Here is a 14327-nt window from a genome sequence, read left to right on the forward strand (position 1 = left end):
AAGGATGGAGTTGGGGGTCAACTGATGTAGCTGAATCCCATAGACAAAGAGAAGTTCACGAAGAAATTCGTGGATGGGGGTGGAAAGGCCCCGAATGAGGTGGTCAATGAAGGTTACCCGTTATCTAATGTGCGGCGTAGGGAAACTTTCATCGCCAGGGAAGACTAGTGCTTCCTCCTTCTTCAGCAGCCCCAATGTCTTGAGGGTCTTCAGATCTTGGTTGGAGATCTTAGATCTCTCCCACCCGGAAATCTCCGTAGGCTCCATCTGCGGATTGGTTCCTGGAGCAGTGTGCTTGGTGAGCTTCGTGCGCGGTGGCATCAAAGCGAGCGTTAGTGGAGAATGGAGGAGAGTAAGAGCGCACGAGCTTGGGAGCAACAATGGTGGTTTTGGAGAGACAAAAGGAAAGATGAGCGGCGCAGCCAAGGGGATGAATGAGGACGAAGGGAGAAATTTATAAGCAAGCCACCAAACCGTCGGGGCGTTGGATGAAATAGAAATGGATCCTATGCCCTACACGTGTCTACATGGGTAAAAATGTATATTCACTATGAAGTTACGGGACAGGCGTTACAACGCGCGTGCCGGAAAAAGCGGAGGACGTGTGTCCCCCACTCCCGCGACGTGTCAAAGGCGCAGAGGTTTGGACCCATCTATCAGAGACATGACAGGACTCGCACCTTCCCAATACAGAGTTCGTGGTTATCATCAGCATTGACGTCGCCATTAGAAAATCACAATTGGGTATTTCAAAATAGCGGCAGGAGAACTGTCGAGGATTCAAGTAAGATAACTTCGAGAGTCTTTGATCAAATACGAGTATTTATTCAAATGCTCGGGGGCTACACTTATCAGAAGTTTTATGATTACTTCTGATAAGAGGATGGCATGAAGGACACAAATATATGGTGGTTTAAAGAGGATAAAAATTTGAGCCTACAACCAAGTACAAATACTCAACTGTAGCCTCGGGGGCTACTCCCATCGGGAGCGTTGATTGCGCACCCGATAAAATAAAGGGAGGAGCAGAAAGGAGTCATTTTTTAAGTTGAGCCTACAACCAAGTATATATACTTGACTGTAGCCTCGGGGGCTACTCCCATCGGGAGCGCTGGTCGCGCACCCGATACTTTGTGTTGAGAAGAATAGTCGATAAAATTCAAGAAGTATGGTTGTCGCCATACATTTTCGAGGTACACATAACTCTGCATGTACTCCCATCGGGAGTGTCAAGATATTATCGTTGATTGACTCGACGAAAATAGTTATTTCAGCAGCCGATAAAGGTACTCGACAATATATTCCTGGAGCGCGTCCGCCGCGATAAAACCTCCGGATGCCGTAAAACTTTACGAAGGTAAGACCCCAGGTTCTGTCCTGAGTGGCATGGTATCGCACCCGAATGCGCTTTGCTACTTTTTCCGTATCAACAGATGCGAAGAAACATTCCTAGCGGACGCGCTATGGATTTATAAAAATGACTGGAATTCGATTCATCAATAAGTCCTAAAGCGGCACATGTCGAATTACGCCAATATCGGGGTCATGTCCAGGGACTTGACCTTGAAGTAGGTTTTTGTGGGTTTGCCACGAGAGCAGTTAACTGGTACCCGATCCGTCAGATGAACCAGCCCCATATACCATTATCCCTGTACAAGATATATATGTCTCGAATAAATTACTTGTAAACAACTCGAAGAATTTATGGGTAAATTGTACGATGGAGATTTTACTCAACTCTACGATTCAAGCAAAATCTCGGGGGCTACTGACATAGGCATCCCAGATGGGCCTGCCGAAGATAGTACCCGGGGTTTACTGAAAGCCCATTACCCGAAGTTTACGAAGCCCGGAAGCCCATAAAGACGTTGACCTTGGCAAGTAGAGATAGATTAAGGATAGAGACTTGTAATTTTACGGGACGGACTCAAAGAGCCTTCCGGCAATTGTAACTTGTGTAATACGAAACCCTCGGCTCCACCTCCTATATAAGGGGGAGTCGAGGGACAAAGAAAGGATCAATCTCATTGTCAAACTCAACCCTAGTTTTTAGCAGTCGAGCACCTTTTTCGGCTGAAACCTTCGAGATCGACTTGCTCTCTACTTCCTTAAAACCCAAGTCTACAACTTGTAGGCATTGACAAGTTAATACCTTGTCACCGGCTGACTCCTAGCGAGACTGGCCGTCAGACCCACTGACTAGGCCGATAGATAGAGAAGGCAACCCGGGTCGCTTCCACGCCCACGAGCACTATGATGGGTAGCAGTGCCATGGCGGATATCAGATGGTAGGCGAGCCGGCCGCTGCAGCATCTGGCTGCAGCAACTTGGCGCACCCACCGTGGCCCTTGATGGGTCGCTGACATTCATATCCGAGTGCTGCGCTGCCTTGCTTCACTGCACCGATGATGACTCCCAAGTGCAGGAGATAAATTATAGTGCCTTTTAATACAGAAAATGTTGTCAAACTCACAAGAAGCTGAAGGTATTGGTTAGCAAGTTCAACAGGAAAAGTAATAATAAAGCAGTATTTCTTAGGTTTTTGGTTTATGTTTGCAAGTAAGTAAATAACAGAAAGTAAAGTTTGTAGTAATGTAAATGCTCTTTTCAGAGAAAGCCCAATCCTCTATGCATACATATTTCTAAAATGGCATATATGGGCATCATATCTTGTCAAGTTTTATTCTTGTTGGACGAAGCCTAAAGTAGGTGTAGCCATATTCCTATGCTACAAAATCCCGAATGATTGTTCCTAAGGCCATTTGCATGATCACCTAGAGATACATTAAGACATAAATGTCGAACAACTGCATAAAGTTCTAAGGTCCGCAATGAAGAACCTCCTAATAATAACGCCAAGTCTAAGAAATAGGTTTCTATCTCTCCCTCGTTCCCTATCCTCTTTATTACTCTATGGTGCAACCCTATGAGCCCATAAAGGTGAAGTAATATGAATTCAACGTTCGCATATTACCATCATAGAACTACATAAAATATTAAACTTGATCAAATACTCATTGCATACTATATAGAAATCATAACCAATTCATCATGTGCCCCCAAGAATAACGAGAACTACTCACAAGTGTCAAACATGATCATGATCTGCGGCTATGAATTACAACACAATCTGAAAGTATAACTTCACCATAAAATAATGAAAAGATATCAAGAACAAGCATGACACAACACTTAAACAATATACAGGGTTTAATCCACCACAAACTATGAGGGGATGACGTCGAAACTTGAGATGGATATGGTGCTGATGGTGGTGTTGGTGAAGATGGTGATGAAGATGCTCCTCCCCACACCAAGGAGGAGTTGGTGATGATGGCAGTGATTTCCAACCGGCGACTGCAACAGGACGGCAGGATCAGACCCCTCCCGCGGTGGAAGATGGGTTCCACCTCCACCGCCACCTTAGAAAATTTAGAAAAAATATGGCGTAGGTTTTCGCCTAGGACGGAGTCATACATAAAAAGACATACGCGGGGCGACACTTGACGAGGGAATGGGCCTAGGTGGGCCTCACGCCACCAGGTCTCGTTCAGGCCTCGTGGGCCCCTTCGTGTGTTTCTCGTGCAAAAATATTGACGTTGTGAAAACCCTAGAGCCTTTTGAGTTCCGTAAGGCATCTGAAACATCAAAATACGAAAAATGATATTTTCTTCCTCCTAGAAATTAAATACCAATAAAAGGGACTTTGTAGGGAAGTCCACAAATCATCTAAAAATGCATAAATATTGAATGATCAATGCAAATGACAATGTAAACTACTCCTATACGATGCTAATATGATGATACAAAATGCACGTATCAACTGCCATAGGAGTAATTGCCACTCCGTAGAACCTTCCCGCCGCCGTCAAAAATGCCGCCGTACCATGTTCCCGCCAAAACCTCCGCTCCGCGCAAAGAGGAGGGATAGGGGTGCACCGTCCTCGCCTCGCCGCCTTCGACGACCAGGGCCGGACTTAAGTTTTTATTAATATTCTGCAAGAGAAATATTAGGGTAATGCTATAGCGGACTAAATAATATTTACATTTGAAAGATCAACGGTCTTTGGAATCTCGGTAAATACATTGGAACTATTTATTTCTATTAATGGAACCAACTACATATACCATGATTCTTAATTCTACCATAGCTACTTGTGTACACGTATATATTATATACATATGTATATGTATAACTAATTACAGAAAATTATGATAGTCGGCGTTGTTATGCACATTTGGGAAGGCTAGACAGAAATCGTGCCATCGGAAATAAATATTAGAAATATTGAATTTTTTTGTATAAGGAGTCGGAGTAGTGGCACGGTATACTGCGGCCGGCTTGGACCTTCTGTATTTCCAAGAATTATTCTATACTTTATGGTCTAAAGAGTAAATGTTGAAATATTAGCTTTTGTAACAAGAGTCAAAGTAGAGACCGGATAAACTGCAACATAGATATATATATTTTCTAGAATTATTCTAAACCATACGACCTAAAGAGTATATGTGTATAAGTGTACTAAATATGCAAACAAATTTTAAACCAACCTAACGAGTATAGGTGTAAGTGTACTACATATGCAAACAAATTTTGAACCGAGACCCCTAGCTCCTAGAGGTCCGGGGCGACTGCCCCTCTGCCTCGCCTCTTAGAGCAATTCCAATAGTATAGCCGGTTGTTGGCTATAAGTAAGATGCCATGTCATCTATAGTTAACATGTAGCTAATAAGTACAATAATTGGCTATAAGATTGACTACTTTTTTAATGAATGACCCACCTTTCATTCACACATCTTGCCTAGGAGCACGTGCTAGAGCTAGCTTTTACATAATAAGAGCCCACTTACATTCTCTCTTCTCTTCTCTCTCCTACAACTAAGCACAAATATATTATTTTAATTCTTATAGCCAACTAACTAGTCCTTAATGTACTTGCTTTTATGAATCGTTTTTTTGAAAAGGCCTCCATGCTGCTCGTATTGGAAGGTAGTACAGAGCTTTTTTTTTTCTCGAAAAAACGATCTCCACATGAGAAGCGCCAAACATAGCTTGTATTGGAAGGTAGTACAGAGCTTTTTTTTTTTGAAAGATAGTACAGAGCTTGTGCCTGTTGTAATTACCCTTGATATTTTGGACGGTTCAATTTGTAGAGAAGAGAGAATGCACCAATCAAAGATATATACTGTTTGTAGCACTTAACGGTTTCAGATTCGAACCAATAATTGAGATTACGCTGGCTAGCTTAGCTAGTTTCAGCTTTTTCCGAAATGGAAAGCGAAAGCCGAAAGGTCCACACAACTAGCTCCTGATGTTCCATCCAAGTGACGCCGCCAGCTTCTCTTTATGGTGGGTGTGGGTTACCCGTGAGTGTCGTTGGAAGGAAGGGACATTTCTTGAACAGTTTCCTCCAAGGTCCAAGGCAAAGGATCTCATCAGTCATCACTGTCGACTATCGTTGGTTGTGGACTTTGTGGTAGAGAGCACGCTGTCACACACCCGGTCTTCAGTTTTTTCACGGAAGTATCTGAACTATTTTTTTTAACAGAAAGTATCTAAACTAAATGTACAACATAATAGCTACTTGGGCTATCTGTGGATCGGGCCTCATGCCATGATGGATTCGTAAAGTAAATCAAATAATCAATGCACTTAGCAAGTTGGGCCTAATCAAACGGTGGAGCGGGATGTATACGAGCGAGCAAACAAGAAAGACTAGTGGAAAATGATGGAACATTCTTGAGAAATCAGTCATCAAAGAACAAACGTAAGAACTGCATAAAATGTAGGACTAAAAAGTTCCAAGTGTGGTGACAAAACTTTCATGGCAGATGACAGGGCAGAATTTCAATCTATCCCCTGGCCTGCCCACTTTGCATATGGTCTCCATTTTCGCCGTCTTGGGGTCGTAATAACCCAATGACCAACCTGTTTTGAGCAAAATTCGTCCATCGTTCGGATCAACGGCCAATGGTATAGTCCACTCTGATGAGTACTCTGGCGAGAACCCTTTCAGCTCTATATGATATTCCTTTACCCAGGTCTCAACATCTTTCATCATCCATATGTCAATAACATTTATGCGCTTGTCTGAACAAGCCACACAAAGTGCACCTTGGAGCTGGAGGATGGACATAGGATTACTGCCACCGCTGACCTTGCATGGAGGACCCCGAAGAACCTCAAATTCCTTTTTCTGCACATCGAATGCCACAACCTCATAGTCTAGAGAAATTGGCCCGAGATTTGGATCTACCATCCAGAAGATTTTGCCATCAACATAGGTGGGTTGGATGTTAGCCACTGGTCTACAAGGAGGGTCGTCCAATGAGCAATATTCTTGTTCTTTCGCATACCGTACTCTACACTCAAGAGCATATTCTCGCGTTACAAAGTTCTTCTCTGTGTAGGTGATAAGCACTACTACATGCTCATTATTTACTGAGTCGTAACCCAACCCGACACGACCGGCATAGAAATCCTTGTCGTGGACATTTTGGAACTCCATCCTCTGAAAGTAACCCATAGCGGGATTGCACACGAAACTCCGTCTATGGCAGCTCGCCACGTTGAGACCTTGACAAGGCTGGGAACATACAAGCTCAGGAATATCAACGACTATCCTACCCCGTTCATTGAAGTCCTTCAAATCCATGAATATTGCAATGAAGAAATCAGTGATGATCATGACACGGGGGCTTTTACGCAAGTTTGCATGAACCACATGTGAGCGAATAAAGCAGTCGTCCTTGACCATTGCGCGCCATTCCCTGCAAACCAAGCTCAACTCCTTAACTGGCTGTGTCGGCATCCACTTGAGGATGTCAAACCATGCTCTGGTCATCGGCGACAACGACACCATCTCCTCGATTGTGCGTCCGACGGGCACGAGGCTCTCCTCAAACGAGCCTAACACTAGGTCATCATAGTCCTCAAAGTTGGAGGCAGTTTCCTCGTCAGGGCAGAATAGGATCTCCTGTGTGGCACAACTTGGGATGTCCAGCGCCAACACTTTGCAGTCGGTGGTACCAATCATAACCTTCTTCTGTCCACTGTCGCTGTTATACATGCCCAGTGGAGCTATCAAGCAAGCTTCCAGAAGTGCTCGTTCAGGTTCCGTCCAAGCGGTCATATCGACACGGCAGAGCTGCTCCCATTTATCTTGCTCGTAATTTCTTAGCATCCATATACGGTACATGCCATCACCGCGGTCCGTATGTCCACGACAGACACATAAGCACCCGTCTAACTCCGTCATTGAGATCGAAGCTTCTCCGTCCAGATTGGGCGGCGGCAAAACTGAGCCGAACGTCTCCCCACTGACATCGAAAGCGATAATGCCACCATCACAACGAAGGAAGTGCAAACAGCCGTTGAGGAGGAACACACCCGGATTGTCCGTCAAGACGCAAATGGGAGGCTGTTGAGTTGTAGGCCTCCAATACGCCAGTCTATCGAGGACGAAGACCTCGCAGAGGATGGCACTGTACTCGTCGGCGTCGTGTCCGGTGGAGCTGAATATACGTACCACCTTGTACTCGCCGGTCACCGAGCAGTAACCAAAGCCGTATGCTACCCACGGATAGTACGGTACTTGGGGTGAACCCCGTGGAATCATCTTCAGGGGAAGTTTGCTGTCGGGGAGAGCTAAGACTGCACCGGTAGAAGGGTTGCAGATGTGGTAGCCGGCTATGACGCAGCGGATGAGGACTAGGCCGTGGAGTGGTCTGGTGAGAGGAGTCGGTCTGTAGAACTTGTTGGGCATGAGCTTCTTGATGGCACCACCGGGCTGCCAGGAATAAAAGTAGGATTCTTCGTCTTCGGATTGTTAGATTTCTAGGATCTCTAGTTGTAGCATCTAGTGAGTAATTGCATCTAGCCTAACCGGGACTAGCACTAGAGGGGAAAACAGTGGGGTTCATACCGTCGGTCTTGGTCGACGAGGAGCTCGCCATGGCGGCGACGGAGGGGCGGCGGTGATGTCGGTGGAGCTTCCCGCCGCTACAGCGCCTCACCAGATCGGGTGGCTTAGGGTTTGTGTGTCGGTGGGGAGGACGGCAGCGGACGAACCTTGGCGTCCGTGCCCCGGCCCCCACCTCTTTTATATGTGGCGCTGGCGACAGGGGCCCACCAACCAGACGTGCTTGGGCGCCCCCGATCAGGGCGCGAGATAGGGTCGTACGACCCAACGGTCGTACGTGGAGATCAAACTAACATTCTCCCCCTTGATCTCATCTTACTTTAATCTTAATCTTAGACTTATACTTTTCTTGGTATCCATTTTATCACAGATTAGCATATAGAGCATGTCTCGTCATGATGGCCAGTTACGCACCATCAGATTCAACAGCTACTACACACCTTTCCACTTTAAAATAGATTCTTCCTCTAGGCCCTTAATATCTAGGTATCATAGGCTTTCCCGTAAACCCATGCCGGCTACATGTTCTCTGAACACACTGGGTGGTAAGCCTTTCGTAAACGGATCCGCGAGCATTCTCTTTGTGCTTATATGCTCTAAACTTATGGTATGATCCTGGATTCTATCTTTCACAACATAATACTTGATGTCAATGTGCTTGCCAGCATCACTTGACTTATTGTTGTGAGCATAAAAATCTTCTTGGCTCATTGTCGCAGTACATTCTAAGTGGTCTTTGAATGCTGTCTACCACTCTCAACCCGGGTATAAATTTCTTTAACCAGTTTGCCTGCCCCGATGCCTCATAACATGCTACATACTCAGCAACCATCGTGGACGGTGCCGTGATAGATTGCTTGAAGCTTTTCCACGATATAGCTCCACCTGCGAGAGTGAATACATAACCTGATGTGGATTTTCTGTCATCTACATCTCCCGCAAAGTCTGCATCTGAATACCCTTCTATCTCAAGGGAATCAGTTTTTCTATATGTTAGCATGAGGCCTTTCGTGCCTTGCGCATAACGCAATGCCTTCTTCACCATTTTCCAGTGATCTATTCCTGGATTACTTTGGAATCTCCCAAGTACCCCGGTAACAAAAGCTAAGTCTGGGCGCGTACATACTTGAGCATACATTAGGCTTCCGACAGTTGAAGCATATGGAACCGCTTTCATTTGATCGATCTCATATTGGTTCCTGGGAGATTGAAAATCCCCAAATCTATCGCCCTTGACTATAGGAGCAGGCGTGGCATTACTCGCATGCATACCATACTTCTTTAGAACTTTCTCTAAGTATGCCTTTTGCGATAATCCTAAAACCCCTCTTTGTCTATCTCGGTGAATTTCAATTCCTAGAACGAATGAAGCTTCACCAAGATCTTTCATATCGAAATTCGAGGACAAGAAGTTCTTCGTCTCCAATAGTAGACTAACATCACTACTAGCAAGCAGAATGTCATCCACATATAGGATAAGGAAAATGAATTTCCCTTTCTTAAACTTTGCATATACGCAATTGTCCTCTCTATTCTCATTAAACCTAAAACTTTTAATTGTCTCATGGAACTTCAAGTACCATTGTCTGGAGGCTTGTTTTAACCCATAAATGGATTTCTTCAGACGACATCCCATATGTTCTTTTCCTTCCACGACAAAACCCTTGGGTTGTGCCATGTAAACATTTTCCTCCAAGTCTCCATTTAAGAAGGCCGTCTTTACATCCATTTGATGCAACTCTAAATCATAGTGTGCCACTAAAGCCATTATAATTCTAAAAGAATCCTTACATGAGACCGGAGAAAATGTCTCATTATAATCTATTCCTTCTCTTTGAGTGAAACCTTTCGCAACAAGTCGTTCTTTATATCTTTCAACATTCCCTCTAGAGTCACACTTTGTTTTGTAGACCCATTTACAGCCTACTATTTTGGCTCCTTTAGGAATTTCTTCTAAATCCCAGACTTTGTTGCTACTCATTGATCTCATTTCATCAACCATGGCCTCATTCCACTTCGATGAATGAGCACTTCTTGAGGCTTCTTCAAATGTGGTGGGATCACCCTCCATTTGAACTGCTTCACTGACATAGATCTCAAAATCGTCAGGAATAGCTGGCTTTCTTGCTCTTTGAGACCTTCTAAGGTTCTCAATCTCTGGCGCACTTTCTATGTGGGGCTGTTGCAGCTCTTCCTCATGTGTGGTAACATTCTCTCTATTTTCATTCATTGTTGCCACAGGAGAACTAACAACAGGTGTCGCAATGACATCGTCCTGTGTCGGTGCAGCAGCAGGTATCGAGAAAAATGGTTCCTGGATCATCGGAGTGGGTGCATACACCCGCTTCTCCTCAAGGTTGATTTCTCGGGATACCGTGCTCCCCCTGATCATCTCATCCTCCAGAAACACAGCGTGTCTCGTTTCTACAAACTTAGTGAGTCTGTCTGGACAATAGAAACGATAACCTTTTGACTTGTCTGGATAGCCAATAAAATGGCAACTTACTGTCTTAGGATCTAATTTCCCAATGTTCGGGTTAAAGAGTTTAGCCTCAGCTGGACAGCCCCACACTCGCAAATAATTGAGTGAAGGTTCTCGACTAGTCCACAATTCATATGGTGTTTTAGACACCGACTTACTAGGAACTCGATTAAGTATGTGAATAGCGGTTTTTAACGCCTCCACCCACAAACTAACCGGTAAAGTGGAGTAACTTAACATGCTTCTCACCATATCCATCAGGGTACGGTTTCGTCTTTCAGCTACTCCATTCTGCTGAGGCTCGCCCGGTGTAGAATACTGGGCAACTATGCCATGTTCCTGTAGGAACCTTGCAAAAGGTCCAGGAACTTGGCCATATGGGGTGTGCCGACCGTAGTACTCCCCACCACGGTCAGACCTTACTATTTTAATCTTTATGCTATGCTGATTTTCTACTTCAGCCTTAAATATCTTGAATTTATCCAATGCTTCTGAACGCTCTTTAATTGGATAAATATAACCATAACGCGAATAATCATCCGTGAATGTTATGAAGGAATCATAGCCATCCACAGATTTCACAGGAAACGGACCACATATGTCCGTATGAATTATTTCTAAAACTCCTGTGCTTCTTTTGGCGCCCTTCTTTATGTTCTTTACATACTTTCCTTTAATGCAATCGATGCATTGTTCTAAATTCGAAAATTCCATAGGCGGAAGGATTGATTCTTTTACTAAGCGTTCTATTCTCCCCCTCGAAATATGGCCTAAACGACAGTGCCATAATTTCGAAGAGACTTCATCAATTCTCTTCCGCTTATTATTTTCATTTAGGGATGTAGAGACATTCTCTTTATCAGCGCTTAAAACATTCACATTCTCATCACAAAGTGACAATAAATAAAGCTTGTCTTGTCGGAAGGCAAGACCAAAAATCTCATTATTAAACTTGATCTTACATTGACCATCACCAAAATGGCAAGCAAAACCATCATCATCTAAGCGCGATACACTTATTAAGTTCCGATGCAAAGAGGGTACATAAAGCACATCTACTAATAAAAGTACAAAGCCATTAGCTAATACTAATGGGAGATCTCCAATGGCTTCGACTTCAGCTTGGACGCCGTTTGCTACTTTAATGCATCTTTCTCCCCTTTGCAGGGTCTGTCTCATACGGAATCACTGTAATGAATTTGCAACATGAACAGTTGCACCTGAGTCAATCGACCAAGTAGATTTTGCATAACTTAAAAATAAGGATTCATCTACAAATGTAATTAAATCCTCACCTTTCTTGCATAGATGTTTCAGGAATGCCACACAGTCTTTCTGGTAGTGGCCCTTTTCCTTGCACCACTTGCAAGTGTCCTTGGCCACCTCTTCATGCGGCTGGTGATCTTGAGCCTTGCCATGCGGCTTAGGCGGAGGAGGATTCCACTGAGGTTTCCCTTGTGGCTTGGAACTCTGAAAACTCTGAAAGTTCCTCTTCTTGGTTGGGCTTAGGTAATTGACAGAATCACCAGATTGCCCCTTGATCCTCTCTTCTTCTTGCACACACATGGCAATCATCTTCTCAATGGCCCACTTTTCTGGCTGTGCATTGTAGTTCACAGCAAAAGTCTCAAATTCTTTTGGGAGTGAGGCAAAGATCAGATGGATGACGAACTGTTCTGGAAGCTCCATCTCCATAGACTTGAGCTTGGAAGACATATGGCTCATCCTCAATATGTGATCCCTTACTCCACCACCAGTGTACTTGGTAGTGACAAGCTTTCTTATGAGAGTGCTAGCATAGGCCTTGGAAGACCCAGTAAACTGACTCTCTACCTTTTTCAGGTACTCACTAGCGGTGTCACACTGTGGGATTGCTCCCCTTATAGCCTCCAAAATGGAGCTCTTGATCACCATCAAGCACTTTCTGTTGGACGAGTCCCACTTAGCACGATCAAGATCGTACTTCATTCTTTTTGGTCCATGGTCAAGGACCCTTTTGTTGAAGTCATCTTCACTTTCTTTGTCGCCCCTCACGGGGTCCTTAGGTTCTATGGGACAAGCCTCTATCAGTGCCAAGTCGAGGTCAAGCAAAGCAAGCCCCATCTCAACCTTCTCTCGCCACGAGCCATAGTTCCCTCCATTGAGGGGCTCAATAGCCGAGATAAAACTCATAGGATTTCCTGAAACAAAATTTCCATCAAAATGAGTTAATTCAACGTTGGTCAAATTAAAACATGGCACTTCTCAATATTAATTCTACATCACCGTTGGGCAGAAATAGAACCAATAATGATAATTCTGAATCTTGCGGAATACAATTTTATTAACAACGTTGGTCATTAAATAAAATCATCATACTCAAAATTAACCCTCATTTCCTAATTCAATTTTCCCGTTGGTTCCAATTAAATTAGAAAACAATGAAAAATGACTTCAACTTAACTAACACAGCGGAAACTTAACTTAATTTTCGAATTTTCACCCACTGGAAAAATTCATATCTCACATTTATTCTTATTACTAAACTATTTCCAGAAAATTAAAAACAGAGAAATTACTGGAAACAAAAGAAAACAGGCCAAAACAGCCCAGATGGGCTCTATCTCTGTTGAGAAAACGCGCAGGAGGGCGGAAAACAGTCCGCGTCGCCGGACGGGCCTGGCCCAGCAACCGGCCCCGGCCTCTCCTGCTCTCACTTTGGCCCGTGGGCAGCTGTCGGCGGCTCCGGACCGTCGGATGCGATCCGACGGCTGTGCGCCGATCTCGGCCACACAAAACCGGCCGGACAGCCCCCAAACCCTAGCCCCTTCTCTCATTTCCCCCTGCCCCCGTCTCTCACACCCAAAAACGGCGGCGCGAGGCAGACGAGGAGAAACGGTGGCCGCCGCAGCGGTCCGTCGCGCAGGCCCGCGGGGAGGCGGGGAAAGGCGGCGCCGTAGCCTACCCTCTCGCCGGTGCGCGCGTTCCCCTTGCGGGTGGGCGAGCAGCCGTCGAGCGGATTGGCCGCGGTGCCCTTGCACAGCACCTCTGCGGAGGCAGAGGCGGCTTCCCGGACGACGCCGGTAAGTGGAGGCCGGCATGGGTGCCGCCTCCCTCTCTCTGTCCCCCTTTTTTTCTTGTCTAATCCATGTTCTACTCAGGATGATCCGATCTAGGGTTAAGGTTTGCCGTCGAATAAAATCTTCTCTGTTTGGATCTTTGATTCTATCCCGGTATGAGATCTACCTCAACTAGATGAACGAACTAGACATGCTCTGATACCATTGTTAGATTTCTAGGACCTCTAGTTGTAGCATCTAGTGAGTAATTGCATCTAGCCTAACCGGGACTAGCACTAGAGGGGAAAACAGTGGGGTTCATACCGTCGGTCTTGGTCGACGAGGAGCTCGCCATGGCGGCGACGGAGGGGCGGCGGTGATGTCGGTGGAGCTTCCCGCCGCTACAGCGCCTCACCAGATCGGGTGGCTTAGGGTTTGTGTGTCGGTGGGGAGGACGGCAGCGGACGAACCTTGGCGTCCGTGCCCCGGCCCCCACCTCTTTTATATGTGGCGCTGGCGACAGGGGCCCACCAACCAGACGTGGTTGGGCGCCCCCGATCAGGGCGCGAGATAGGGTCGTACGACCGTTGGGTCGTACGTGGAGATCAAACTAACACGGATGTCTCGGCGGTAGTGTGCTGAAGAAAAGCTTCGGATGGCCTGCTGTCTTGTTGGCTCGCCGGCGGTGGAGCTCGACGAAGGGGGCGGACGAGAGCGTGGCGTGCCATGAACGTGAGAGGGCGCGGAACCGGCTGGCGGACTTGGCTGGCAGGTAGGAGAAGACCTCCCTGACGATGTCATCGGGCAATTCCATTGTTTTCGTTCTAGACTCTGGGTAATCGATGCCGGCTGAACGATGTTTGCGATCCGTACTTTTGTCCACCG

The 14327-nt window shown here is 45.7% G+C and overlaps 1 protein-coding gene across 1 annotated transcript; it reads right to left on the reverse strand.

The window, feature by feature from the left end:
* Positions 1–11589: 11589 nt before the first annotated feature.
* On the reverse strand, positions 11590–12748 carry LOC127346830 (uncharacterized). Its single transcript, XM_071828988.1, has one exon. It carries the CDS (start codon positions 12574–12576, stop codon positions 11590–11592), a length of 987 nt encoding a protein of 328 aa, XP_071685089.1. The 5' UTR covers positions 12577–12748.
* Between the last annotated feature and the right edge of the window lie 1579 nt (positions 12749–14327).

The sequence above is a fragment of the Lolium perenne genome, chromosome 4 (genome assembly GCF_019359855.2).
Source record: "Lolium perenne isolate Kyuss_39 chromosome 4, Kyuss_2.0, whole genome shotgun sequence".
NCBI classification, from domain to species: Eukaryota; Viridiplantae; Streptophyta; class Magnoliopsida; order Poales; family Poaceae; genus Lolium; species Lolium perenne.